This window comes from Syngnathus acus, chromosome 22 (genome assembly GCF_901709675.1).
Source record: "Syngnathus acus chromosome 22, fSynAcu1.2, whole genome shotgun sequence".
Classification (NCBI taxonomy): Eukaryota; Metazoa; Chordata; class Actinopteri; order Syngnathiformes; family Syngnathidae; genus Syngnathus; species Syngnathus acus.
This window is the reverse complement of record NC_051106.1, coordinates 10,274,990-10,301,921: the sequence shown is the minus strand read 5'-3', so window position 1 is coordinate 10,301,921 and position 26,932 is coordinate 10,274,990. Positions and strand designations below refer to the sequence as shown.

Genomic DNA, 26,932 nt, shown 5'->3' with positions numbered 1-26,932 from the left:
GTTCATGCCCCATCTTTGAGTCAATATGCAAAAGATCAGATATCAGAACAATGTGGGCAGGCAAGGTGGTGGTGGTTAGAAAAGACGCCTCCCGCACACGTTCATTTAATGCTTCGGCAGTCATTCTGCAACCAGCAGGGGGAAAAAAAGCCCCCGGTATGAAGGTACTGCTGCTGCGTGTATCTCTTCAGTTAGGTGTCCTTACCATCTCAGATTGCTTGCTTCTGTCCTTAGTGATATTTGCCACGTTCAGACCGTCCACAACTACATCAAAGACTGGTTTCGTCCTTACAAATGCCTTGAAACTTTCCAACTCCTGAGGAGACATTGATTGACATTCATCATGCAATCGATATCCAAGGATAGACGTATATATCAAAGTAAAAGAAGATCATTTGCAAATCGTTGATGTGCCAGCCACTCAAGCAGTGAGGAAGTCTGCACAATGGCAGAGAGCAAGGAAACGTGTTGTCCGGCATTGTGGCCAACAGGAACATGGTGTTGTGCTCCAGCATTGGAACATTGTGTGTTTTCACTTTTAGATCGCAGCCGTGTGGAAATAGACTTGTGTGAATTCCCCTAGACGCCGAGCTGTGCGCACTCTCACGTGCGCACGCAATCAAAACGTGGCTTGAGAAGAAATGCCTCCAAAGCCTCAACACGCACAAAAATGAATCTTCCAACTCTGAGCGTGGCTAGCCAAGAGTGTAGCAAATGTTATTCCTTGGGTGTAAATATAATATCAACTAAAAAGGGAAGTAGTGAGGAGGGAAGATGAGAGAGAGAGAGAGAGAGAGAGAGAGAGACAGAGAGAGAGAGAGAGTAAGTCTACTCCCAGTGTAATTATCCAGGGACTTTCCACGGTTGATATGTGAGACCAAGCGGTGGCGGTGGCGGCGGCGGCGGCGGCGGCGGGCTCATTGTGCTGCAGTGGGTGACAGCTTCCAGCATAGGCCAGAATACATTGGCACTCACGTACATCATCTTGTGATTTTATTAAAGGGGAAATGTACTTGTCCCCTAGTTTAAACACAGCATTGTGATTCATATTGTGTTTGTGAATGAGTTAAGCTGCAATTTTTTTATCCGTCTTTTTTTGCCACTCGCTTTGGACTGAAAATGACACTGCAGTTGCCAAGTCTCAAGTCACAACCAACTTAGCTTCAGAAAAGTGGTGAGCCGTGATTTAATAAATATGGTGCATGCGGTATAATTGTGACCGTGGCCATCCCGTGATGACTTTCATCTCTCTTCTCTTGAAACAGGCATCCGAGAATTGACTGAAGGCCTATTTGGTTGCGTTGCTGCCAAACGATGCTGCATAATATTCTCCGAATCAATGCAAAAAGCATTTGCGTAAAGCCGTAAGCATTTTTTTCCTTTTTCTTCAACTCCATAGACACATTTTTGGGAACTGCAAAGAGTTGCAGTAAAAAAATATCTGGTGTAAATTTCAAAACGTTTTTGACTCATTATATTTGCAGAGCCACAAATGATCTTATTATTCAGCATGACTCTACAATCAGCCAGCCAGCCAGCCAGCCATTCTTTATCAGGACAAGTTCCTTGTATTTATAAATGACACAACGACCTGGAGAAGTGAGACAGGAGCAAGCCAAAAACCAACCAACCAACCAAGCAAAAATAAGCCTTGTAATGAACTAATCTGAAGCAATTGCAGCTGGATACAGGCTAAAGACGCCATCTAGCAGAGAAAAGGAGCATCAACACTCGCGAGAAAACGGAATGACACCAAATCTACTATTCTAAAAAGATCACAATGCAAGTAAAAAAAAACAAAGAAGAAATTTGCTATGGTTGTGTTGAAAAATGACAATGAATTGAACTGGCCTCTGGTGTGGTCTTGTTGAAGACATCCCGCCCCTCGATGATGTCACTCATGACTTTCTGTTTCAGCTGTTGGTACTCCTCCGAAGTCAGCTGAATGGATTCCAAGTGTGTTCCACAGCTCTTGCACACACCCCTACAACCCACAACATACATGAAGGAGTTACGAAAGATTGTTTTTTTTAAATGTCGGTTTGAAGAAGTTTGAGTCAAAAGTGTGGGGAGTACTAGTTACTTTGGCGAGGCACTGCTCCAAGTTCCTCTCCACTTCTGTTGTGGAAAACTGAAAACAGAATGTGACCGAATTTGCTGTGATGATTTTTTAACAGTAGGCTCAACTTGGTTTAGTGACCAGATTCTTCTACCTTTCAAAGCAGGTCTTGATGCTGCGAGCCAGACTCAACTGCGGGTAAATTTGGTTGTTCCTCATGTACAGCAGAATTCCCAGCAGCCTCTCTTGCTGCTCGCTCGGCAACATGCTCTCTCCTTCCTCTCCACCCGTTCTCTCAAACAGACAGGCCCAAGTCTCATGCTGTGGGTTCCGACCCTTTGCCAATAATTCATCGTAAAGCGCCCAGGCAGTGCTCGGATCACCATTTTGCATGGCTGCAGCTATGATGTTCCCGTAGTTGCGAGGTGATGGCTTAACAACCTGCAGAGGATCAGATGACGCTACAGCCACGATCAATTTGCGACAAGATGCTAGCGAAAAAAGATCGTTTACCTTTTTGAGGTCTTGCAGGATGCCGAGAGCTTCCCGCCACCTTTGTGTGCGGCTGAAAGACTGAATCAAGAGGCTATGAGCGCCGGTATCCAAAGAGGGGAAGCTCTGTCGCATAATATCGTAGACATCAAATACTTCTTGGTCATGGCCGGCCTTTACGCAAAGTGTCAGATACTGCAATAGGATTTTGTAGGAAAGTGTTCCTGTTTCTGTGGCAACAAATGAAAGCAGAGACCTGCGCCAAAGCAGAACAGACAAGAAATTTTTCCAACGAATCACTAAACCTAAGTGCTTCGTGGCAGCAGGTCATGAGAAATGACAGCAGTTTCTATTCCACACAGCAAGTCGTCTTACTTGGCAATGTCCAACTCTGCCCCAGAGTTCATCAGTGTACACAACATGCCAATGTCAAATCGTTCTGGACTTCCCAGAGACTCTTTCAGTTCCTTCCACTCCTCAACAGATAGCGGCTGGTCAGGAGGTTGCAGCTTTCCTGTAAAACGTCTGCAATTACTTACAAAAAAAAAGCAAGCTTTTTTTCTCTTTTTTTTTTAATGACGCAAAATGTCTGACAGCAACAGAATAGTGAAGTTAAATGGATTCTTGAAAGCTGAATTTTGTTCGACTTTTCCTTTCGGATGTCTGACAGCAACAGGATAGTGAAGTTAATGCATTGTTGAAAGGTGAATTTTGTCCTACCTTTCCTTTCAGATGTCCTCCTCGCAGGCTCCTTATGATGATTCTCCTCAGGGAGAACACCCGCCTTCCTCTTCAGCATCTCTGCTGTCCTCTTCGCCGTCCCAGCAGCGAACACGGATTTTGGGATGGAAGGATTTTGCCGAAGGTTCTTGCCTCCTCCATCAGCCACACTGTCCCACAACTCATGTGTCCTTTGTTTGATTGTGTTATTTTTCAATTTGTCCTGTCTACTGTTGCTTCTGCTCAATTCATGGCTGGAGCTCCAGTCCCTGGTCCACCGAATGTGTGCTGTGCAAGGCAACAGAAGGAACGCTAAAGATCCTTGATTAATAAAAGGTAATACAGACCTAAGGCACGGTTTAAGGCTTAACATCATACTGGACCCCATGGCCAAGTTGGCTCCGGTGTGATGGTTGGAACTCGAGAATGCCCGTCAAATATCAACATTGACACTAATTCCTAGTGTAAACAAACAACGCACAGCTCAGCATAAAACTAGCAGAGATTAATAATGTGGAGAGGAGACACGATGGACATTTTTTTCCCTTCCCAACAGATGATTACAATTTACACGTGAAATCTCTGCTTAAACTAGAAATGTTCACTTTCTATTTCGGCAGTGACCAACGTCGCATACGTGACGTCATCAACATTCGACAGGACCAAGCACTAACCGGAACTTTGTCGGCGTCCAAATACTTTCAAAACAAAACGTCTTGCATTCACTTTTCCTCGGTATTTCTTGGAAAAGATGTTTGTTTTGAAAAGTTTTAACTTTAACAGGAAGTACCTTTAAAAGCAATCCGTCGACGCTACAGATGTTGTTAGTCATCACAAATGTATTTGAATACGAGATCCTACTGTTTGCGACAGCGGAGTTGTTGAAAAAAATCTGGATATAGATTTACAGTTATTCGGAAGTAAACATGGCTAAAGAAAATTGGACTGGTTGGTCGGATATTTTAAAAAGGAGGCTAGCAAACTCAAACCGAGGTAAGTAATGATGCTAGCTCAGGGTAATTGACATTTCCATTCTGTCAACAATACATTCATTTGCCTCAAATCTGTCCCTGTTTAGATGAAAGAACACAAGAGGAAAAGAAATCTGAAGAAATGGAGCTGTTTGGCAAATATTATTCCGAATGGAAGGGTGGAAGTAACAAAAACAAATCCTACAAGAACATCCCTCGATTCTACTTTCGGGTATTGACTCGCTTGCTCACAGTTTTTGTACAAAGCACTAAAACTAATGTCTTTGTTTTGACATTTTCAGAGAGTATTCTTACACGCATATAAAGCATTTTAGATTGTCCCACTGTATGTCTAGTAAGCTTTAGTTTGTCACATTATTGCACATTGAAGGTGCACTATTTTTAAGAGTTTGATTTGATTGACAGTTACCTGCGGAGGATGAAGTTTTGCTCCAGAAACTGAGAGAAGAATCGAGAGCAGTTTTCCTTCAGAGGAAGAGCAGCGAACTATTGGATCATGAGGAACTCCAGGTAGCACGTACACACCTGTCATGAAAGCAAGACAACAAATATTCTCTTTGAAAATCTCTTGATGCTCTACCGTTTGGAACGGTAATGAGAAATTGCATTGTCTTAACACTGGTACGTATACAATGCTTACCCATTGTTATTCTTCTGTCCAATCCACCTACATCTCTGTAGAATCTGTGGTTTCTGCTTGAGAAGCACCAGGTACCTCCAGTGAATAGTGAAGAGGCCATGATAAGTTATGAAGCCTACCTGCAGGTGGGCGAATTGGCTGGACCCAAGTGCAAGTAAGTACAAGGAAACAGTAGCAGCGGACTCGTGAATCAACCAAGGATTCATCCAGCCAAATCCATTTTCTACCTTCCCTTTTTTCTTTTTTCATCAGCAAATTCTTCACAGCCAGATTGTATGCCAAGCTGCTCCACAGCGATCCCTACGGCAGGATCTCCATCATGCAGTTCTTCAATTATGTCATGAGGAAAGGTAAAATGCCCAAATTTGTGGCTGTTGCTGCCAGGTACAACAACAATGACATGTTTGACTGGAGCTGTTTGAATGCAGCGTGACAAAAAGTGACCTAGTACCTGCTCAAAGTAACCTCGCTTGTACTGTATTGATTGTGTGTTCAGTGTGGCTGCATCAGACCCGTATTGGTCTGAGTCTCTACGATGTGGCAGGACAGGGCTACCTCAGGGAGTCTGTAAGTATTTTCACTTTCTGCATGGATGGAAATAATCTTTAAAGTCTGATTCTTATTCTTTGTAGGATCTGGAAAACTATATATTGGAGTTGATCCCAACGCTACCTCAGCTGGATGGACTGGAGAAGTCTTTTTACTCTTTTTATGTCTGCACCGCTGTCCGCAAGTTTTTCTTTTTCCTTGACCCGCTTCGTACTGGTGAGACAATATTTATGGCCCGGGATATGTCAATGTTGGCAATCAAAATTTTAAAATGATTTACCAATAGCATCACATGTCTTGTAGTTTTCAGAGCTCGCATTTCCCAAAAATTGTGTCCATATGAACTATTTACATCGTATTCTCAAGGTTAGTATTTTTCTTTTTCAGGAAAGATTAAAATCCAGGACATCCTGGCCTGCAGTTTTTTGGATGATTTATTAGAGGTGAATATGCCCCCCAGCAAATCTGTATAAATCAGTATCACTAAAGTGCACAATGTACATACGCATACTGGTTTTGTCTAACCCGCCCGTGTTTAACTGTTACTTGAGCATATGTTTTGCCAATATAAACAGAATACTATTGTATTGATGGAATTCAAAACATAAAATACTCCCAATGATTTTTTTCCTCATGAATTCTGCCTGTTTCTGTCTGTCCAGTTAAGAGATGAGGAGTCTAAAGAGAGTCAAGAGTCCAACTGGTTCTCTGCACCTTCAGCTCTCAGAGTCTATGGTGCGTGAGCACATCTGCATGTTCACTATCTCCCAAAAGGATTTATGTCCAGTGTTTGAAAAATGGTCTAGCTATAAACTCTTGACTGTATTTTGTGTGACAGGGCAGTACCTCAACCTGGATAAGGACCACAATGGCATGTTGAGCAAGGAGGAGTTGTCACGCTACGGCACAGCCACGCTCACCTCAGTCTTCCTCGAACGAGTATTTCAGGAGTGCCTCACGTACGACGGAGAAATGGTACCTTTTGTATTAGCAACAGTTCCACTTTTTACTTGAATTTTGTGTGACGTATTTCAAATGTTTTTGGGGCTATTGCTTTTTTGAACTTTGTCTTTTCCCAGGATTATAAGACTTATTTAGACTTTGTATTGGCCTTGGAAAACAAGAGGGAGCCAGCAGCACTGCAGTATATTTTTAAGCTTTTAGACATGGACAACCAAGGATACCTCAATGTCTTCTCCCTCAACTATTTCTTCAGGGTAAAGATCAGATGCAATCAAATCACTTTTGTCATAAGGATACTTATCTACCATGATCAGTGTATGTGCCACATGGTCAGTAGTCATTTCTTGATTGCTTTGTGACTAGGCCATCCAGGATCAGATGAAAGTGCACTGTCAAGTGCCTGTCTCCTTCCAGGATGTCAAGGTAGACTCTCACAGTCACATACACAAGCCATGCATTTTGCTCACGTCGAACCAAACTGTGTGTCTAGGATGAGATCTTTGACATGGTGAAGCCTAAAGACCCCTACAAGATCACACTCCAGGACTTGGTGAACAGTTGCCAGGGTGACACGGTCACCAGCATCCTGATTGACCTCAATGGCTTCTGGACTTACGAGAACAGAGAAGCGCCTGTTGCCAATGACACTGACAGCACTAACACAGCCAGTAATGAGGACTCCTAAACAAGAAGATAAGTGTTCAGGCCACTGGGACAGTTGCAACACACAAAGCGAGAATGTCTCCAACATGACTTTTCTTCTTCATCAGAATTGGTGTGCTTTTTAATCAGACCCAAAACAAGTAACAACAGCCAGAACCATGAAAGAATTAGCTTTATTATTTTGAAATGAAAACCTGTTGATAAAAGTGAAATCCTGCGGTGTTAGGATGACATCATATCGTCAAGATGCATAGAGAGCATATAGGCACTAGGAGTTCTGAAATGGAGTGCAACTCTGCATTTATGCTACTGCCTCGGATAGTGTTAGATAAACCTGCGGTGTTGCTGCTATCCTTGTCAAAACATGTTTGGTTGAGAAATGTATTTAAAAAACAAAACAAAAAAAAAACATGCTCTAGACAAATCACTGCTACAAATGCAGTAACATGAACCCGTCTTTTTTTCCCTACACTGTTTACGGAGCCCTGTTTTACCAAAATGCAAGCATAAAAAAATAATGATATTAATTGTTACAAGAAAGTAGATTAGCATTCATCCGAGTTGCAAGTGAGAGGTTTTGTGTTGTCATGAAGGGAGAGGACAAGGCGCTCTGTTGTTGTCGAGAGTGCTGAGAGGTTCTTCAGGCTTGTGGTCAAAGGAAACATTAACAAAGGAAGCTCCTAATGCTTCAGGCTGCTCCACGCTAGATGGAGCAGCATCCTTCCTCTCGCTCCTCTGCTGCTCTGCAAATTGACGCTCTGCCTCATCAGCCAGACGGTTCTCCTCCTCTTCTTCCTCCTGCTACAGGGTGACAACATAATATATAATAGTTTTGATGCTGTTTGCACAAAGTATGACGTGTATTTCACCTACCTCTTTCTTAATACGGTAGTACTCATCAATGGCGTACTGGTATTTAGGAGCAGTGATGCCAAAAAGAGAGGCAAGTCTCTCTCCCATGTAGTCACACACTAAAGAGCAAAGAGGACTGTGATTCATCCAAAACAATATTTCTGTGATACAACAAGCACATAACTAAATAGTCGGACACGTTGTTTCAACACAACTTTTATGACAGGGCTAAGTCTTCTTTGCAGAGCACTGCTCTGCCATATTTTCTCCACTTGATTGATTCATCTTGTCTGTCTGTATACAGCTCGGTAGTATCAAAATCAAATGTGATGTCGGGTGTCACCTGAAATAGTTGACGTTGCCATTCGCCACATGTGGAACCAGAAGTATGGTCCCCAGGTCAGTTTCGACTAGAACACATGCGAGGAGAAATCTTCGAACAAAGTGGATTGTTTTCTTTGTTTCACAACATTACTATGAATACAAAAATGTGAAATGCGTCTCCTGTATGCTAGGAGTATAAATCTGTAGAAACGATGACTGAGATCAGTGGTTGTCTCGCAAACTACATGAATGAACAGTAACTTATTGCTGTCTACTTACCGTATCCGCAGTAACCACCTCTTTTTTTACAGGTTCCTCTTCCTCTTCATCAGTACTGTACTCTTCCATTGTTTCGCCACTGGCAAAGTAGATGGTCCTCCGGGGAAGCTTAACCCTCCCTTGCCTCTCGCCAGTGTTGCCCATCTCCACTCTCTCGAAGTCTTCCACATCTTCTACACTCTTAACAAACACGTGCATACATCTGTTTTATTTACATGATATTATGGCATCTCTTGCAATTGGTGTTTATGCCAATTCAAATGAAAGAATGGCAGATGGCACCGCGTACGCTTAGAAATAAAAATCCACTTTTTATTAGCCCAGGTTGGCTGGAAATAAGAAACACAACATAAAACTGAAGTTACTACGTAAAATGGTCATTAAACCAACAATGATTTATTTGGCCGCCTTCACAATGTTAACACAAGCTAAGGAAGTGAATCACAACATTAATGATAGTCTGCCGTCGCAAACGAAACCACAACTTCAACGAAGACTTCCGTGTACTCACCTTGTTACCTTCCATATTTCGTCCCAACGAAACGTTCATATTAGTTAAATACAATGACAAGTCTGCCATATCACTGGACACGCTTAGCTACTTTGAGCAACTGCGATAGTGTTACTATTTGCCGAAAGCACAGACATCAAATATACATAGATACAAGGTGGATGTGGGGCGTGGACATCCGCCATATTTGTTGTGGCAGGACTGCGCCATTTAGACAGTAATTGTGTAGAAATTCCTAAAGTGAATACGGAGTCAAATGTTGCTACGCAGTCTCAAACTCATGATATGCACAACGATTCATCTCGTTCTCCACGCATGAATATTCCAAAAAATATATGCCACATTCAAAAGGGCGGCGCCGTTAACGTAGAGGAAGTTTGGATTTTCAATATCACATCATATTTTTCAGATGTTCTGCAATTTGTCAATAACGTAGCCATAGCAGGCGTAGAGAGTCTGTTGTGATGATGGTACCCGCTTCAAACTACAAGTTACTCAATCTTGTCAGCAGAATTTGTTTTAATAAATCCAAACGTACTTAATTTGAAATTCATAACCGGAAGCGTAGTTGCATGTACGCTAACTTGGCTGCTACGCGTCAAGCGCGATTCTTTGGTGTTTTGGTCGGTCCAAGCCGAACACGAAGCCGAAGCCGCTCACCAAAATGACGGCCAAGAAGTCTGGCTCACGACTGGAGACCGAAATAGAGCGGTGCCGTTCAGAAGGACAATGGGATAAGATACCGGAGTTAGTTCGACAACTCTCAGCTAAGTTGATATCAAACGGTAAGATGTGTATTTATTTAGTCAAATGTACACGCGGCCTTCCTTCCTCCCCCCCCATCGGAATCCTCCGGACTTCCTGACAGCGGAAGACGTACTAACGTACTTATCTCTCTCTCTCTCTCTACATTATGCCAAATGATAAAATGATGTTCACCAAGAAAATAGGTGATAGTCCTATCGATATAACGCGTACGTAACCAAAATGATGGCAAACACACATTAGTACCCACCCCCCTGCCACATACTCCCACCACTTCAATATAGTTGTGCACGATTCTGCTAGATGTGTGTTTGATTTATTTCACTGTGATATGAGCTGTCACTTGCTGCTTCGTAAGCACAAACACAGATGGAATTTGATTGTCACCCATGCTAGCTGTGAAATTAGCCTTAACGTGTATTATTTAAAGTTGTGGCCTTCTCGAAAATGGCAAAACCTTTTTAAAGGTTATTCTGACATTTTAAATAATATTGACTACGCCAGTGCTAAGGGGTGCTATTGCTTTGTCTGATGGTCGTGTACCCCAGTTAAGCCCTCCAACATTTGATTCGATATTCCCCCAAATATTTATACATCATTTTATCATCCCCCTCTTTTGCACTCAAGGGGAAAAAACAAGCCTGGAGCCATGCCTGCATAAATGTCCTTGGTCACAGACTGGGATCAGCAATAGGATTATGTGTCATAATTCTGCTTGGTATGTGTTCTAGGCACAGTATGGTGCTGTCATACACATCTCGTCCATCCACAGCAATTTTCGTATCGAAACTTCCCTATTTTTTGATCTTTACTCTCAAATTGACACTTGTCATGTCAACATTCTCAAACTACTGCCACGGCTTAATCATGCTAGAGGTGCACTGATTATCCGCAATTAATTGATCAATAAGTGAATCCATTATTATTATGATAATCTATTCATGGTTTGGATTTTCTTTTTTTAATTTAAAATCCATGTACGTTCAAATATTTGGAATGCTTGGATTGATTATTTGTCTTGAATCGAATGGCATGTTAGCAACAAAAGAAATTAAAACGTTTTTTTAACCAATTTTTCAACAAAATCCCAATTTAGTTGCAGGCCTGAATCATTTGTTGTTGTCATTATTGATTTAAATAAGTAGGTTGAAGATTTGCCAGATTGATGAATCTTTTATGAACGTATCACATTTCAATCAGAGGTGGGGTCACCAGCCAATGATGGTGAGGAACTTTTTGTTTTTAAATGAATATTTCAATGTGCGCAGATGACCTCGGAGAGCTGTTGTTGGGGGAATGCAAGCTTCTGACATACCTGAAGGAAAATCCAATCAAGCAGGGTGCGAGTCCGAGAGGCCCGCGACCAAAACTGCTGGAGGTCAGGAAGCACCTCACCGCTGCTCTGGACAGAGGAAACCTCAAGGTGACCGTCCATGGCCAGCCATCGCACTATACACCTTGGTTGCTGTTCCTTTTTCTTCATTTATGTAGAGACGTCATACTAATCCTCTCTCTCTCGCTCTTGCTCTCTCTCTCTCTCTCTCTCTCTATATATATATATATATATATATATATATATATATATATATATATATATTTCTATATATATATATATGTCTGCTTTCCAGGCTGATTACCTCCAGGAAGCAAGTCTACTCATGGCCAAACTTAGTTATGTTGAAGCAGAATACAAAGACGCTTTAGGTAACACACCAGCTTTCAGATGAAATAGATTTTATGTATGATTAAAATCCCCCAAGTAATAGAGTTGATTCTTTGCAGGTCACTATAATAGAGTCAATATAGATGACATGCAGCTGGCAGGAGCTCCCGTGTATAGGCTGTGTATGATAGCAGAAGCCTATGCCACTAAAGGTACACAAATACAAGACACTTCTTTTATTTGGTATGTTATGCTGTGACAGTGGTCGCTCTCGCTCTCACTCAGGCTTGTGTCTGGAGAAAGTGCCAGCTGCTTCTCCGCTGCTGTCCAATAAGAATGCCGCTTCTCCCTCCTCCAATCGGAACAGAACTGAGCGAGAGCAAGAAATCATCATCTGCTATGAAAAATCTGGAGACATTGCGCTGCTGTATCTGCAGGAGGCTGAGAAGGTGAGCGTTTTGCTGCTTTGCAGTATCAAGGCTTTTGAAAGCTAGCAATTCTGCTAATGAGCTCATATGCCTTTCGGGCCATTTTTAAACCATCTCCCTATTGGAGAACAAAATGAAGAATTCCATCATTGTAACCCCCCATAAGCTCGTGGTGCTGTTGGAGTAGTCATCGCAATTCTTTTCATTTTCTCAGGCACTGTCGGCTGGAATTCAGAATCGCAGCCCGAAACCTGGTCCGACTTCCCAGGACCAGGAACTAGGTTACTTTCTTGAGACAGGTCTACAGAGAGCCCATGTCATCCACTTTAAGAACGGGTAAGACAAAGACTTACTCACCTCTGCTCTTGCAAGGTCCAGAAACTCTTCTACGCTAACTTCTCCACAGGCAATGAGATGCCACCAGATGGCACCAAAGCAATCATTTTTGGTGTTGCCCTCAGCACAAAACAAAACTTGACTTGGCAGTGTCGCTATGATTGGTTAAAAAAAAAAAAGAACATTGGCAAATTTGCAAATGTTGACTCACTAATATGTGAGGTATTGTTCTCATTTGCAGTTTTTAATCATCTAAAAAGCGGCTGAATTCAGCACAAAACTAATAGTGGCCATCTTGAAAATGGGTGCAAGACTTGTTCATGATACAAGAATTGTTTATTAATTCACCGACCACATTTCTTTTCATGAAACCTTTTCAGAAACCTGACGCAAGGTGTCGGGCGATTTCGAGAAATTCTCCGAGCTATTGAGACCAGGACAACGCAGAATCTGCGCATGGTATGGAATGAGCTACAACTTTGGCTTTTGTTAGTTGACAGACTTTGTTCAGGCCTCCCGTTGAATTCTACAGTACTTACTTTGTCACAGATGCAGTTATGCGAAAGCGCTCTGGAAATACACGTGCGCCCGTTTGTGTGTTTAGACCATTGCCAGACAGCTCGCCGAGATCTTGCTCCGAGGAATGTGTGAGCAGAGTTACTGGTCTCCTGTGGAAGACCCTCCCACTGTGTCACCGCTGGACGATCCGACGCGACAAGGTCACATCCAGAGCAAAAAGTACAGCTTAAGCCGACGCCCACGAGTGTACTCGGGAGAGAAGTAAGCAAAAATGTTTTGGCTGTCAGTTGAGCATCAGCACATGTTCAAAATGATCTGTTGCTGTGATTGACTGGTCACATTATTAGTGGTACGGAGGCTGACGACTGCTGTTTTAAGCCGATATTCATTTGCAATAAAAAGGTGTTTGTTTGTTTGTTTGTTTGTTTGTTTGTTTGCTTTTAACGAAACAAACTCAACACTTCAATTAATTTGGATGCCAAAAGGACGTGTTTACTATCCCATTCGTAATGTGCACTGTTTTCAAGTGTCTCGTCTTATTTCTGTCCTTGTTTTGAATTCCATCTTTCTTTCTTTCTTTCTTTCTTTCTTTCTTTCTTTCTTTCTTTCTTTCTTTCTTTCTTTCTTTCTTTCTTTCTTTCTTTCTTTCTTTCTTTCTTTCTTTCTTTCTTTCTCTCTCGCTCTCTCTCTCTCTCCCACAGTCTCTTTTGCCCCCAGGAGAACACAGAAGAAGCATTATTGCTGCTCCTCATCAGTGAGTCCATGGTAAGTCGTGCGCAAATGCCATACGGGGCTCCAACGTCATACGTTCTCGCCGTCAAATGGTTTCTTCTCTGCTGTGTCCGTATCCCAGGCCAACCGCGATGCCGTCCTGAGCAGGATTCCGGAGCACAATAATGATCGAATCATTAGTCTCCAGTCTGCCTCTGTGGTGTATGACCTGCTGACCATAGCTTTGGGCAGGAGGGGGCAGTATGAGATGCTATCAGAGGCAAGTAACATGCCAGTCTTCCTGTGTATATACATAGCCGTACTTCACAATGACGCACTGTCCAAACATAAAAAAAACAACAACATATTATGATATAATATTCGGAAAGGTCTCCTTATTCATCCACTTTTCTCTAGTGCTTGGAGCGAGCCATGAAGTTTGCCTTTGAGGAGTTCCACTTATGGTACCAGCTTGCACTGTCTTTAATGGCTGCGGGCAAATCTGCTCGCGCCGTTAAAGTTCTGAAGGAGTGCATCCGTCTCAAGCCAGATGACCCCACCATCCCGCTGCTGGCGGTCAAACTGTGCATCGGACCCCTGCACTGGGTAACCACTCTCCTCAAGTCACAAACTATATATAACACGTGTTGACATTTGAATGCGTATCGATCTACTTCTCCTAGTTGGATGAGGGTGAGTGCTTTGCCAAAATGGTGATTGACATGGGGGAGAAAGCAGCTGAGTTTCGAGCAAAAGGCTATCTGGCTGCCGGACTGGTTTATAGCCTCAAAGCCACCGACGGTACGTTTGTTTGCCGCAAGCATCATTATTATATGTTGGCCTTTTTGAAGCTTACAAAAGTTATAAAGTATATTAAAAACATTGGCTTTTTTTCTCCCTTTCACGTCTCAACAGCATCATTGCGAAGCACCCAAGAAGAGTACCAGAGAAAAGCTTTGGCAGCCTTTCAGAGGTTTGCTGTCTCTTTCACTTCTTTCAGAACAAGCCTTCCTTTTTTGGACTCATAAAGTTCACATTTGTAACCCTCCTAGATTAAGGTTGCCTTCACATTTTCTAATGTGCACGACGGGATGAACAGATCTGAATGGCATTTTTGAACACAGCAATTTCCTCTCTGTCTTTGGACAGAGCTCAGAGTTTGTCTCCAACCGATCATCTGGCAGCCTTCTACCTTGCACTGCAGCTCGCTGTGTCCAGACAGGTAACCGGAGAGTCACAACCTACAGATGACCTTTGACATAGAGATGTGTGGAGAGAAAAGTAGTCTGTGTATGTATATATGTGTGTGTGTGTGTACGTGTAGATACCCGAGGCGCTAGGCTATGTTCGACAGGCCTTGCAGCTTCAAGGGGATGACGTTCACTCCCTTCACCTGCTGGCCCTGCTTCTCTCAGCACAGAAACACTACCAGGACGGTCTGAATATCATCGAAATGGCCCTATCTGAGTATCCCGAGAACTTCAAGTAAGATGCACGCAAGCGTGCATGATACAGCTCATTTCAACCACAGTCTGACAATCTTGCGTTGACGCGCCCGAAAGCTTGCTTTATACCAAGGTGAAGTTAGAGAGCATGTGCCGAGGATCAGAAGACTCTTTGCTCACCTGCAAACACATGCTGCAGATCTGGAAGAGCTTCTACAACCTGACAAATCCCAGGTATGCTCACGCACATTCACGGCTCCATGACAATGTGAGCGCTCGAAGGTTTTGGTGCCATGTGTCTAAAAGGCATTTTTAATGTTGTGGCAGTGATTCGGGGCGTGGGAGCAGTTTGTTGGACAGAGCTGTCGCTGACCGACGACAGCTAAATGCAATGACTCTGCCGGACTTCAGTGACCCAGATACAGGTAGGAACACACAACAGACACGCACGCCGCTGTTGTAGCGAGAGAGAGAGAGAAAAAAAAAGATAGATAGATAGATAGATAGATAGATAGATAGATAGATAGATAGATAGATAGATAGATAGATAGATAGATAGATAGATAGATAGATAGATAGATAGATAGATAGATAGATAGATTGGTCGCTGGGGTAGTCATTTTGTATTCATTGTACGTCTTCTGTGGTCTTGATTATTTTGTTTTTGTTTTTCATTTCTTTATTCGCTCATTAATCCTAAACTATATTCACGCATAGGTTAGATTGTATGATCTTTTTTTTTCTTTTTTCTTCCAATTTCACTCTTGACAATTTTGTGTTCCTTTCTTTTCCATCGGTTTATTTGTTTGACTGTTTGTGTTTTAGCCTCAGGTTCTTCCTCCTCTCACACTGGTTCCGAACCAGTATCCCCCACCTCCCCCTCCAGCTTCTCCACTGTGTCTTCCCCGCTCTCCTCCCCACTGCCTAGCCTTTGTCCAGTTTTCATCCTCCAGCCTCCACCCAAAAAATCTTCCTTCTTGCCTCCGCCTCCCTCTCCTCCTCCTCCCCACCTGATGAGCGGCAAAGCCAGGACTCCCTCCTTTTGCAACCACATCACTCTTCGCCAGCTTTCCTCCAGCTGTAACGTGCCTCTAGCTTCTCTCAGCCCGTAGCATGGTGTGCATCGTGATGGCGAGCGCACACACACACACACACACACACACACACAAAAAAAAGTAGTTACCCCCTGTTAACATTTGGCCATGAGTTGTCTTTCAAGTCTAATGTGCTAATGTGTGAGGGATGGACTGACTGACTGCTTGCTTATTTAAACCTCACAGGCGTCTCACTAACTAATGCTCACTTGTGAAGTCATGGCACTGGAGGCTTTGTGAACTTGTGAACATTTCTCACAATGACATTTTCCGCATGATGTCATATCGCAAGTCATGATTTTAGCGGAAAATAACACTTGTCAGTTTAGCTATTTGACCTGACCATGAGGCCCTTGTAAACACTACTGTGATGCACTTTTGGCTTTTCTTTTGTTTCACCGTGATTGCTTGACCCTGTCTCTCTCTCTCTCTCTCTCTCTCTCTCTCTCTCTCTCTCTCTCTCTCTCTCTCTCTCTCTCTCTCTCTCTCTCTCTCTCTCTCTCTCTGTTTTAATCATTAACCAGGGCTTTTGTCTTTTTTTCCCCATCCCCATTTTTTTGAAGGCGGCCCTCAGGACGCTAACGTACTTGGTTTTTCTTCCATGTTTTCTGTTTGTAAGTAGCCAAGTAAGCTCCATCTGACCTCACGTTTTCCATGTATCGCTTTCCTTGGTTGTAGTCACCTAGTTTTTTTTCCTTTCTTGGTGAGATTGTCGTTCATGTCCACATGAGGACTTTATTAGATTAGCAGAGCACCATTATTTTCATGGCATAATTTCCCAAAGATGTTGCTGCTATTCAACATATTTGGCTTTTTGTGTGCCTGAAAAAATGTCAGCCGCGGTAACAACCGAGCACATTGTTTGACCTACTAATCGCTGTACGTTGTGATTTAGCATGGTGGTGCAGAAATGAGTTCACTTGAACCTGGTTCATCCAGGCTCATAACACTGAAGTGTGCTGCAGTGGTGTGTACTGATTAAAGGCTTTAGTTCCCAACAACAACAAAAAAACTGTGTGCCACGGTGAACAGATTTCTGATTGAAACAAACACAATTTCCCTCGAAAGGATTTTGATTTACCGTCAATCATAAGCACTACGAATTGTGATACCACCGTGGCACATAGCGACTTTATTGCCGTTTCCATACTTTGAAGAAGGAATGTCTTGGGATAATCACATACTGACTGATCTCCTTCCAGGCTCCGTGCATGCCACATCCATAGCAGCGAGTCGTGTGGAGCAGGCCTTGTCTGAGGTGGCCTCCTCCCTGCAGAGCAGTGCCCCCAAGCATGGACCCCTGCACCCTTGGTTGACTCTGGCTCAGATCTGGCTGCATGCTGGTACTTTCCTCTCTTCTTAAATGTTGTTTTCCCCCCCCCCCCCCCCCCAAATCCTTCAAATCAATTCATAAGCTTGGGCTTTATTGGCCCGCAGTGAAATCCAATTTCTTTTGTTTTGTCAGACCTTTTCTGCTAACTCTATGGATTGCTTTGGTTTTGTTTTTTGCTTTTCTTTTGAAAGTTGCTGTTTGCAATTCTATTTCCTTCCCGACAGCCGAAGTCTACATCGGCATGTCCAAGCCTGCCGAGGCGTCGGCCTGCACTCAAGAAGCCGCCAACCTCTTTCCCACATCCCATAATGTCCTGTTCATGAGGGGGCAGATTGCAGAGCTCAGGGGAAACATAGATGAGGCTAAGCGCTGGTATGAAGAAGCCCTGTCCATCAACCCCACGCACGTTAAAACCATGCAGAGACTGGTAATACACTTTGACTTACACACACACACACACACACACTAGCTTGTGCCATTGTCTTATGTGTCCTCTCCTTTTGCCTTAAGTGTCTTCAGGCCCTTATGTAATTAGCTTGTGTGCTGTGGGACCCTCACATTAGATTTATAGCATAATTAGTAGGGGTGTAACGATTCATCGATACACATCGATTAATCGATATAATGCTCTACGATTTGTTGGCATCGATGCTAAACGTAAACATCGATCTATATCGCCCGTTTTTGACCTCGGACATTAGACGCGACTTTATTTTGAAATCCAGTTCATTGTTGCTTGCTTCCTCTTTCCGGGAGCAGTGCGCGGCGTGTTGTGTTGTGAGCAGAGCAGGCACGTGAAAGGGGAGCCGACAACTGCGCGGCTCCTGGGCTGGTGCTATGGCTAGTGTCCAAGAAGACGAGGAAATTCGCTCCCCTTTGGGCTTCAAGTCATTCGTTTGGAAGCACTTTGTAATTTCCTAAATAAAGAGTTTGCAGTACGTTGTTGATTTTGCGTATGAATTGTTATAAATCAGGATATTGTTCTATATCAATCGTAGAGCACTATATCGTGATGTATCGTGAATGAATCACAGCAGGCTTTAAGATATCGGCAAATATCGTATCGTGGTTCTTTGTATCGATATATCATATCGTTACAAAACCCGCGATTTACACCCCTAGTTTGTAACCCTAACCTTGATTTAAAACCCTAGTCCACAGGTGTCAAACTCAAGGCCCGGGGGCCAGATACGGCCCGCCACACCATTTTATGTGGCCCGCGAATATATTTGACAATTTTTTACTAGTTTGATTTGAAAACGAGTTATTTGTCAGTTTGTTTTGTAGCGTATACTGTATATAATATGAGGTGCTCATACATTTATTTGGGTTGACAGTCATAATGGCCCTCCGGAAGAAACTATGACTACAATGCGGCCCGCGAAAAAAATGACTAGGGCCTAGTCGGAAACCCTAACCCTAGCTTGAAACCCTAATTAGCAATGGCAAAACTCTTTGGAAACCCTGGTCGGAAACCCTAACCCTCGTTTTGAAAGCCTAGTTAGAAACCCTAATCTTAGAAACCCTAAAAGTAGTTTGAAACCCTCGTTGGAAACCCTAACCTTAGCTTTAAAACCTAGTTTGTAACCCTAAGCTTGGTTTAAAACCCTAGTCGGAAACCCTACCCCTTGTTTGAAACTTTAATTAGCGATGGCAAAACTCCTTGGAAACCCTGGTCAGAAACCCTAACCCTAGTTTTGAAAGCCTAGTTAGAAACCCTGATCTTAGAAACCATAAAAGTAGTTTGAAACCCTCGTTGGAAACCCTAACCCTAGCATTAAAACCAAGTTTGTAACCCTAACCTTTGTTTAAAACCCTAGTCGGAAACCCTAACCCTAGTTTGAAACCCTAAATAGCAATGGCAAAACTCCTTGGAAACCCTGGTCGGAAACCCTAACCCTCGTTTTGAAAGCCTAGTTAGAAACCCTAATCTTAGAAACCCTAAAAGTAGTTTGAAACCCTCGTTGGAAACCCTAACCCTAGCTTTAAAACCTAGTTTGAAACCCTAACCTTGGTTTAAAGCCCTAGTCGGAAACCCTGAGCCTAGTTTGAAACCCTAATTAGCGATGGCAAAACTCCTTGGAAACCCTAGTTGGAAACCCTAACCCGAGTTTTGAAAGCCTAGTTAGAAACCCTAACCCTAACTCTAGTGTTGAAAGCCTAGTTAGTAACCCTAACCCTAACTCTAACCCTAACCCTAACTCTAACTCTAGCCCTAACCCTAGTTTTGAAAGCCTAGTTAGAAACCCTAACCCCAACCCTAATCCTAACCCTAACCCTAACTTTGGAAACCCTAGTCGAAAACCCTAACCCTAGTTTTGAAAGCCTGGTTAGAAACCCCAATCTTAGAAACCCTAAAAGTAGTTTGAAACCCTCGTTGGAAACCCTAACCCTAGCTTTAAAACCTAGTTTGAAACCCTAACCTTGGTTTAAAACCCTAGTCGGAAACCCTGAGCCTAGTTTGAAACCCTAATTAGCGATGGCAAAACTCCTTGGAAACCCGAGTCGGAAACCCTAACCCTAGTTTTGAAAGCCTAGTTAGAAACCCTAACCCTAACTCTAGTTTTGAAAGCCTAGTTAGTAACCCTAACCCTAACTCTAACTCTAACTCTAACTCTAACCCTAACTCTAACTCTAACCCTAACCCTAACCCTAACCCTAGTTTTGAAAGCCTAGTTAGAAACCCTAACCCCAACCCTAATCCTAACCCTAACCCTAACTTTGGAAACCCTAGTCGAAAACCCTAACCCTAGTTTTCAAAGCCTAGTTAGAAACCCCAATCTTAGAAACCCTAAAAGTAGTTTGAAACCCTCGTTGGAAACCCTAACCCTAGCTTTAAAACCTAGTTTGAAACCCTAACCTTGGTTTAAAACCCTAGTCGGAAACCCTGAGCCTAGTTTGAAACCCTAATTAGCGATGGCAAAACTCCTTGGAAACCCTAGTTGGAAACCCTAACCCTAGTTTTGAAAGCCTAGTTAGAAACCCTAACCCTAACTCTAGTGTTGAAAGCCTAGTTAGTAACCCTAACCCTAACTCTAACCCTAACCCTAACTCTAACTCTAGCCCTAACCCTAGTTTTGAAAGCCTAGTTAGAAACCCTAACCCCAACCCTAATCCTAACCCTAACCCTAACTTTGGAAACCCTAGTCGAAAACCCTAACCCTAGTTTTGAAAGCCTGGTTAGAAACCCCAATCTTAGAAACCCTAAAAGTAGTTTGAAACCCTCGTTGGAAACCCTAACCCTAGCTTTAAAACCTAGTTTGAAACCCTAACCTTGGTTTAAAACCCTAGTCGGAAACCCTGAGCCTAGTTTGAAACCCTAATTAGCGATGGCAAAACTCCTTGGAAACCCGAGTCGGAAACCCTAACCCTAGTTTTGAAAGCCTAGTTAGAAACCCTAACCCCAACCCTAATCCTAACCCTAACCCTAATTTTGGAAACCCTAGTCGAAAACCCTAACCCTAGTTTTGAAAGCCTAGTTAGAAACCCCAATCTTAGAAACCCTAAAAGTAGTTTGAAACCCTCGTTGGAAACCCTAACCCTAGCTTTAAAACCTAGTTTGAAACCCTAACCTTGGTTTAAAACCCTAGTCGGAAACCCTGAGCCTAGTTTGAAACCCTAATTAGCGATGGCAAAACTCCTTGGAAACCCTAGTCGGAAACCCTAACCCTAGTTTTGAAAGCCTAGTTAGAAACCCTAACCCCAACCCTAATCCTAACCCTAACCCTAACTTTGGAAACCCTAGTCGAAAACCCTAACCCTAGTTTTCAAAGCCTAGTTAGAAACCCCAATCTTAGAAACCCTAAAAGTAGTTTGAAACCCTCGTTGGAAACCCTAACCCTAGCTTTAAAACCTAGTTTGAAACCCTAACCTTGGTTTAAAACCCTAGTCGGAAACCCTGAGCCTAGTTTGAAACCCTAATTAGCGATGGCAAAATTCCTTGGAAACCCTAGTCGGAAACCCTAACCCTAGTTTTGAAAGCCTAGTTAGAAACCCTAACCCCAACCCTAATCCTAACCCTAACTTTGGAAACCCTAGTCGAAAACCCTAACCCTAGTTTTCAAAGCCTAGTTAGAAACCCCAATCTTAGAAACCCTAAAAGTAGTTTGAAACCCTCGTTGGAAACCCTAACCCTAGCTTTAAAACATAGTTTGAAACCCTAACCTTGGTTTAAAACCCTAGTCGGAAACCCTGAGCCTAGTTTGAAACCCTAATTAGCGATGGCAAAACTCCTTGGAAACCCTAGTCGGAAACCCTAACCCTAGTTTTGAAAGCCTAGTTAGAAACCCTAACCCCAACCCTAATCCTAACCCTAACCCTAATTTTGGAAACCCTAGTCGAAAACCCTAACCCTAGTTTTGAAAGCCTAGTTAGAAACCCCAATCTTAGAAACCGTAAAAGTAGTTTGAAACCCTCGTTGGAAACCCTAACCCTAGCTTTAAAACCTAGTTTGAAACCCTAACCTTGGTTTAAAACCCTAGTCGGAAACCCTGAGCCTAGTTTGAAACCCTAATTAGCGATGGCAAAACTCCTTGGAAACCCTAGTCGGAAACCCTAACCCTAGTTTTGAAAGCCTAGTTAGAAACCCTAACCCCAACCCTAATCCTAACCCTAACCCTAACTTTGGAAACCCTAGTCGAAAACCCTAACCCTAGTTTTCAAAGCCTAGTTAGAAACCCCAATCTTAGAAACCCTAAAAGTAGTTTGAAACCCTCGTTGGAAACCCTAACCCTAGCTTTAAAACCTAGTTTGAAACCCTAACCTTGGTTTAAAACCCTAGTCGGAAACCCTGAGCCTAGTTTGAAACCCTAATTAGCGATGGCAAAACTCCTTGGAAACCCTAGTCGGAAACCCTAACCCTAGTTTTGAAAGCCTAGTTAGAAACCCTAACCCCAACCCTAATCCTAACCCTAACCCTAACTTTGGAAACCCTAGTCGAAAACCCTAACCCTAGTTTTCAAAGCCTAGTTAGAAACCCCAATCTTAGAAACCCTAAAAGTAGTTTGAAACCCTCGTTGGAAACCCTAACCCTAGCTTTAAAACCTAGTTTGAAACCCTAACCTTGGTTTAAAACCCTAGTCGGAAACCCTGAGCCTAGTTTGAAACCCTAATTAGCGATGGCAAAATTCCTTGGAAACCCTAGTCGGAAACCCTAACCCTAGTTTTGAAAGCCTAGTTAGAAACCCTAACCCCAACCCTAATCCTAACCCTAACCCTAACTTTGGAAACCCTAGTCGAAAACCCTAACCCTAGTTTTCAAAGCCTAGTTAGAAACCCCAATCTTAGAAACCCTAAAAGTAGTTTGAAACCCTCGTTGGAAACCCTAACCCTAGCTTTAAAACCTAGTTTGAAACCCTAACCTTGGTTTAAAACCCTAGTCGGAAACCCTGAGCCTAGTTTGAAACCCTAATTAGCGATGGCAAAACTCCTTGGAAACCCTAGTCGGAAACCCTAACCCTAGTTTTGAAAGCCTAGTTAGAAACCCTAACCCCAACCCTAATCCTAACCCTAACCCTAATTTTGGAAACCCTAGTCGAAAACCCTAACCCTAGTTTTGAAAGCCTAGTTAGAAACCCCAATCTTAGAAACCCTAAAAGTAGTTTGAAACCCTCGTTGGAAACCCTAACCCTAGCTTTAAAACCTAGTTTGAAACCCTAACCTTGGTTTCAAACCCTAGTCGGAAACCCTGAGCCTAGTTTGAAACCCTAATTAGCGATGGCAAAACTCCTTGGAAACCCTAGTCGGAAACCCTAACCCTAGTTTTGAAAGCCTAGTTAGAAACCCTAACCCTAACCCCAACCCTAATCCTAACCCTAACCCTAACTTTGGAAACCCTAGTCGAAAACCCTAACCCTAGTTTTCAAAGCCTAGTTAGAAACCCCAATCTTAGAAACCCTAAAAGTAGTTTGAAACCCTCGTTGGAAACCCTAACCCTAGCTTTAAAACCTAGTTTGAAACCCTAACCTTGGTTTAAAACCCTAGTCGGAAACCCTGAGCCTAGTTTGAAACCCTAATTAGCGATGGCAAAATTCCTTGGAAACCCTAGTCGGAAACCCTAACCCTAGTTTTGAAAGCCTAGTTAGAAACCCTAACCCCAACCCTAATCCTAACCCTAACTTTGGAAACCCTAGTCGAAAACCCTAACCCTAGTTTTCAAAGCCTAGTTAGAAACCCCAATCTTAGAAACCCTAAAAGTAGTTTGAAACCCTCGTTGGAAACCCTAACCCTAGCTTTAAAACCTAGTTTGAAACCCTAACCTTGGTTTAAAACCCTAGTCGGAAACCCTGAGCCTAGTTTGAAACCCTAATTAGCGATGGCAAAACTCCTTGGAAACCCTAGTCGGAAACCCTAACCCTAGTTTTGAAAGCCTAGTTAGAAACCCTAACCCTAACTCTAGTTTTGAAAGCCTAGTTAGTAACCCTAACCCTAACCCTAACCCTAACCCTAACCCTAACTCTAACTCTAACTCTAACCCTAACCCTAGTTTTGAAAGCCTAGTTAGAAACCCTAACCCCAACCCTAATCCTAACCCTAACTTTGGAAACCCTAGTCGAAAACCCTAACCCTAGTTTTGAAAGCCTAGTTAGAAACCCCAATCTTAGAAACCCTAAAAGTTGTTTGAAAGCCTCGTTGGAAACCTTAAGCCTAGCTTTAAAACCTAGTTTGTAACCCTAACCTTGGTTTAAAACCCTAGTCGGAAACCCTAACCCTAGTTTGAAACCCTAATTAGTAGGGGTGTAACGATTCATCGATACACATCGATTAATCGATATAATGCTCTACGATTTGTTGGCATCGATGCTAAACGTAAACATCGATCTATATCGCCCGTTTTTGACCTCGGACATTAGACGCGACTTTATTTTGAAATCCAGTTCACTGTTGCTTGCTTCCTCTTTCCGGGAGCAGTGCGCGGCGTGTTGTGTTGTGAGCAGAGCAGGCACGTGAAAGGGGAGCCGACAACTACGCGGCTCCTGGGCTGGTGTTCGTTTGGAAGCACTTTGTAATTTCCTAAATAAAGAGTTTGCAGTACCTTGTTGATTTTGCGTATGAATTGTTATAAATCAGGATATTGTTCTATATCGATCGTAGAGCACTATATCGTGATGTATCGTGAATGAATCACAGCAGGCTTTAAGATATCGGCAAATATCGTATCGTGGTTCTTTGTATCGATATGATATCGTATCGTTACAAAACCCGCGATTTACACCCCTAATAATTAGTCTTATTCATTGAAGGTAATCAAACATGGCCAGCAAGAAGAAATCTGCTACATATTCATCTCTTGTGATTTTCTGCTCTTCTCAGGGTCTTATTCTCCATCAGCTACAGCGCTACAGTCTGTCCGAAAAGGTTCTGAGGGATGCCGTGCAGGTCAACAGGTAGGTGTTAGCAAATTTCCAGGTGCTACTGTACTTCACTACCATACATATGTTGTTGTTTTGATTTTCTGCACAGTACGGCTCACGATGTGTGGAACAGCCTTGGCGAGGTGTTGCAGGCTCAAGGGAATGCTGCTGCTGCCACTGAGTGTTTCCTTACTGCTTTGGAGTTGGAGGCCAGTAGCCCCATCCTCCCCTTCACCATCATTCCTAGAGCACTATGAGACACACACATAGTTGCATACTGGAGCACAAAAAGGGACCTGCGAGAAACACAGCAAATGCGCAGCATGCCTGCATGACACACGCACACATTCAGGTTGTCGTCAAATGAGCAGGTCTCCCTTCCCAGCAGCCCTGTCCTGTCCTGGCCTGTCCTGTCTTGTCCTGTTCTCTCATCGGTTCTGTTTCTGGTGCATTTTGACTCTGACCTTTCTTACATCAAGTTTGAAATAATGTTTAAGTAGTAGAAGAAGCACTGACAGCAAATACAGGGAAGGCAAATTTGTGTTTGTTTCTTGATGACGCTTGTTTGTAAGGCAAGCGATTTGCGTCATCAAACTTCTCACACAAAGACTGCAAGTTAGTTCTTTCAGTCATGTTGCTACATTTATGCGTTAGTGGCCAAGGCACAAACATCAGAAAGGAGCAATATTGAATGAAAGCATGAAGTCCTGATGCTAAAACTCTTGATTTTGTATTGACTGACTTTAATTGTCCAGGTTTGAGAGTGCCATTTTTCTTGTTAAATTTTTGCACAGATGATTGGCACTTTCATTCATTTGAGTGAGGAAAGATGATTTGAGACAGTGTTGTGTCACAAGCCACCATTGCACATTAAATCTTTCAAATGTAGCCATGTTTCCTTTTCCATGTTGTTTGATTCAAATGTCCCTTGTATATTTGTTATGCTGGTTCCCACTCCAAGCCAATAAGGCCGTCGCACCTGTTTGCTTGCCAAGATTGAAACAAGATGACGTCCAAACTACTGGAAGCTTTCTCTCGTGCCAACTAGCCTGGCCTGTTAGCAGCTGAGCTACTGTACAGGTTTCATAACATTGGTTGGACGCTTTTATGTTGTTGTGTCACCAACCATGTTTCGTTGTACATGTGTGACAATGACAATAAAGATCTATCTATCTATGAATAAACATGGGTGCACAAGGAAAAAACTCAAAATTGTGCACACCAAAGTTCATTGTCACTGCGCATGTATAGCAATCATAAAAAACAAGAAAGTGTCAAATCTTGTGTTTCTCTGTTTTGTGCATTGTAATGCAACCACTGTAGCTGCTTTAAGTGTCATTCAAATTCATATTGTACAGTGCCATGTGTATTATTGTTCTAGAAAATAAATTATAATTCTATTTTCCTCACAGATCATAATGTTACTGAGATCATGTCATACGTGGAATATGTACAAACTTGCTGAGTGTTCCCTTTATGCTGTCAATGAATGAGGACAATAATAAAAGTCGATTATGTCTAGAGCCTTTTGAGATGTTAAATCGCAGCATGTGGCTTTGACCTCAGGTTCACATGCATCTTTCCGTGTGTGAGCGTGTGTGTATCTTTTATTGAGCATTTTGCAGTACTGACAGCTTTTGTCCCGTGGTGTCATTACGCACCCCCAGTCAACTCTCAGGTATCACTGAGTGTCATTTCCTCCTCACGGTCATGACCTGTCCATAGACTACAATTCAAGTATGTGGGTCAAAAATGAGTCATATTAGAATCAAGGTGTCTGTAATGCCATTTTTTGTCATCTTCCCTAATAAACTGGCCTGTTATTAGGTACACTTGAAAATGGCGGTGTACCTAATGGAGTGTCTGTGGGATTCCCTCGTTAAGCGCACCTGCGGGAAAAGTTTTAGCTCCTGCGGAACTTGAAAGTGACCATTACGAGGGTCACTTGGAAAACATGTTGGAACGCGGCCCCGAGGACTAGAGCTTGACACCTGTGACCTTTGACCATGATATTTCCCCAATAAAGTGGCCTGTTATTAGGTACACTTGAAAATGGCGGTGTACCTAATGGAGTGTCCGTGGCATTCCCTCGTTAAGCGCACCTGCGGGAAAAGTTTTAGCTCCTGCCGAACGTGAAAGTGACCAAAAAGTTTTCACGCAGGTGCGCTTAACAAGGGTCACTTGGAAAACATGTTGGAACGCGGCCCCGAGGACTAGAGCTTGACACCTGTGACCTTTGACC

The 26,932-nt window shown here is 43.0% G+C and overlaps 3 protein-coding genes across 11 annotated transcripts; 2 read left to right on the top strand and 1 right to left on the bottom strand.

Moving 5' to 3' along the window:
• The first annotated feature begins 688 nt into the window (after positions 1-688).
• On the top strand, positions 689-7,429 carry ppp2r3c (protein phosphatase 2, regulatory subunit B'', gamma). Of its 4 annotated transcripts, none has more exons than XM_037240593.1 (15): positions 689-950; positions 1,095-1,174; positions 3,284-3,416; positions 4,350-4,474; positions 4,669-4,773; positions 4,945-5,057; positions 5,156-5,253; positions 5,400-5,470; positions 5,536-5,668; positions 5,840-5,895; positions 6,115-6,187; positions 6,291-6,427; positions 6,532-6,669; positions 6,779-6,838; positions 6,906-7,429. In XM_037240593.1, exons 3-15 carry the CDS (start codon positions 3,284-3,286, stop codon positions 7,098-7,100), a joined length of 1,437 nt encoding a protein of 478 aa, XP_037096488.1. In that variant the 5' UTR covers positions 689-950; positions 1,095-1,174; the 3' UTR covers positions 7,101-7,429. The 4 variants fall into 4 exon arrangements, with proteins under 4 accessions (XP_037096488.1, XP_037096489.1, XP_037096490.1 ...); XM_037240594.1 differs by lacking the exon at positions 689-950 and adding an exon at positions 1,918-1,956 and having other exon boundaries at positions 1,098-1,174; XM_037240595.1 differs by lacking the exons at positions 689-950; positions 1,095-1,174 and adding an exon at positions 2,199-3,074.
• Positions 7,233-9,355, bottom strand: fam177a1 (family with sequence similarity 177 member A1). Its single transcript, XM_037240597.1, has 5 exons — positions 9,045-9,355; positions 8,534-8,713; positions 8,274-8,340; positions 7,952-8,049; positions 7,233-7,879 (listed from the first exon to the last, which is right to left on the bottom strand). The coding sequence occupies exons 1-5, from the start codon at positions 9,111-9,113 to the stop codon at positions 7,664-7,666; spliced, it is 630 nt and encodes a 209-aa protein (XP_037096492.1). The 5' UTR covers positions 9,114-9,355; the 3' UTR covers positions 7,233-7,663.
• Positions 8,049-25,207, top strand: ttc7b (tetratricopeptide repeat domain 7B). 6 transcript variants are annotated; one of them, XM_037240592.1, is made up of 23 exons: positions 8,049-8,329; positions 11,078-11,232; positions 11,438-11,513; positions 11,592-11,684; positions 11,758-11,921; positions 12,115-12,236; positions 12,617-12,695; positions 12,841-13,016; positions 13,457-13,520; positions 13,609-13,746; positions 13,884-14,072; positions 14,150-14,267; positions 14,382-14,439; positions 14,616-14,688; positions 14,791-14,951; positions 15,029-15,145; positions 15,239-15,336; positions 15,737-15,991; positions 16,569-16,619; positions 17,208-17,348; positions 17,563-17,765; positions 24,650-24,723; positions 24,800-25,207. In XM_037240592.1, the coding sequence occupies exons 3-23, from the start codon at positions 11,468-11,470 to the stop codon at positions 24,945-24,947; spliced, it is 2,568 nt and encodes an 855-aa protein (XP_037096487.1). In that variant the 5' UTR covers positions 8,049-8,329; positions 11,078-11,232; positions 11,438-11,467; the 3' UTR covers positions 24,948-25,207. The 6 variants fall into 6 exon arrangements, with proteins under 6 accessions (XP_037096487.1, XP_037096481.1, XP_037096484.1 ...); XM_037240586.1 differs by lacking the exon at positions 8,049-8,329 and adding an exon at positions 9,363-9,829; XM_037240591.1 differs by lacking the exon at positions 8,049-8,329 and adding an exon at positions 9,876-10,527.
• Positions 25,208-26,932: the final 1,725 nt, after the last annotated feature.

What these genes read in the sequence shown, in the direction of transcription:
- ppp2r3c (XM_037240593.1), top strand. Translation starts at nt 3,284, where the DNA reads ATGTCCTCCTCGCAGGCTCCTTATGATGATTCTCCTCAGGGAGAACAC. An exon ending in TCCCTCGATTCTACTTTCGG is followed by an intron (nt 4,475 to 4,668) that starts GTATTGACTCGC and finishes TTTGATTGACAG; the next exon opens with TTACCTGCGGAGGATGAAGT. An exon ending in TGGATCATGAGGAACTCCAG is followed by an intron (nt 4,774 to 4,944) that starts GTAGCACGTACA and finishes ACATCTCTGTAG; the next exon opens with AATCTGTGGTTTCTGCTTGA.
- fam177a1 (XM_037240597.1), bottom strand. Translation starts at nt 9,113, where the DNA reads ATGGCAGACTTGTCATTGTATTTAACTAATATGAACGTTTCGTTGGGA. An exon ending in AGGTGGTTACTGCGGATACG is followed by an intron (nt 8,341 to 8,533) that starts GTAAGTAGACAG and finishes CATGTGTTCTAG; the next exon opens with TCGAAACTGACCTGGGGACC. An exon ending in ACTACCGTATTAAGAAAGAG is followed by an intron (nt 7,880 to 7,951) that starts GTAGGTGAAATA and finishes GTCACCCTGTAG; the next exon opens with CAGGAGGAAGAAGAGGAGGA.
- ttc7b (XM_037240586.1), top strand. Translation starts at nt 9,709, where the DNA reads ATGACGGCCAAGAAGTCTGGCTCACGACTGGAGACCGAAATAGAGCGG. An exon ending in AGTATGAGATGCTATCAGAG is followed by an intron (nt 13,747 to 13,883) that starts GCAAGTAACATG and finishes ACTTTTCTCTAG; the next exon opens with TGCTTGGAGCGAGCCATGAA. An exon ending in TACAACCTGACAAATCCCAG is followed by an intron (nt 15,146 to 15,238) that starts GTATGCTCACGC and finishes ATGTTGTGGCAG; the next exon opens with TGATTCGGGGCGTGGGAGCA.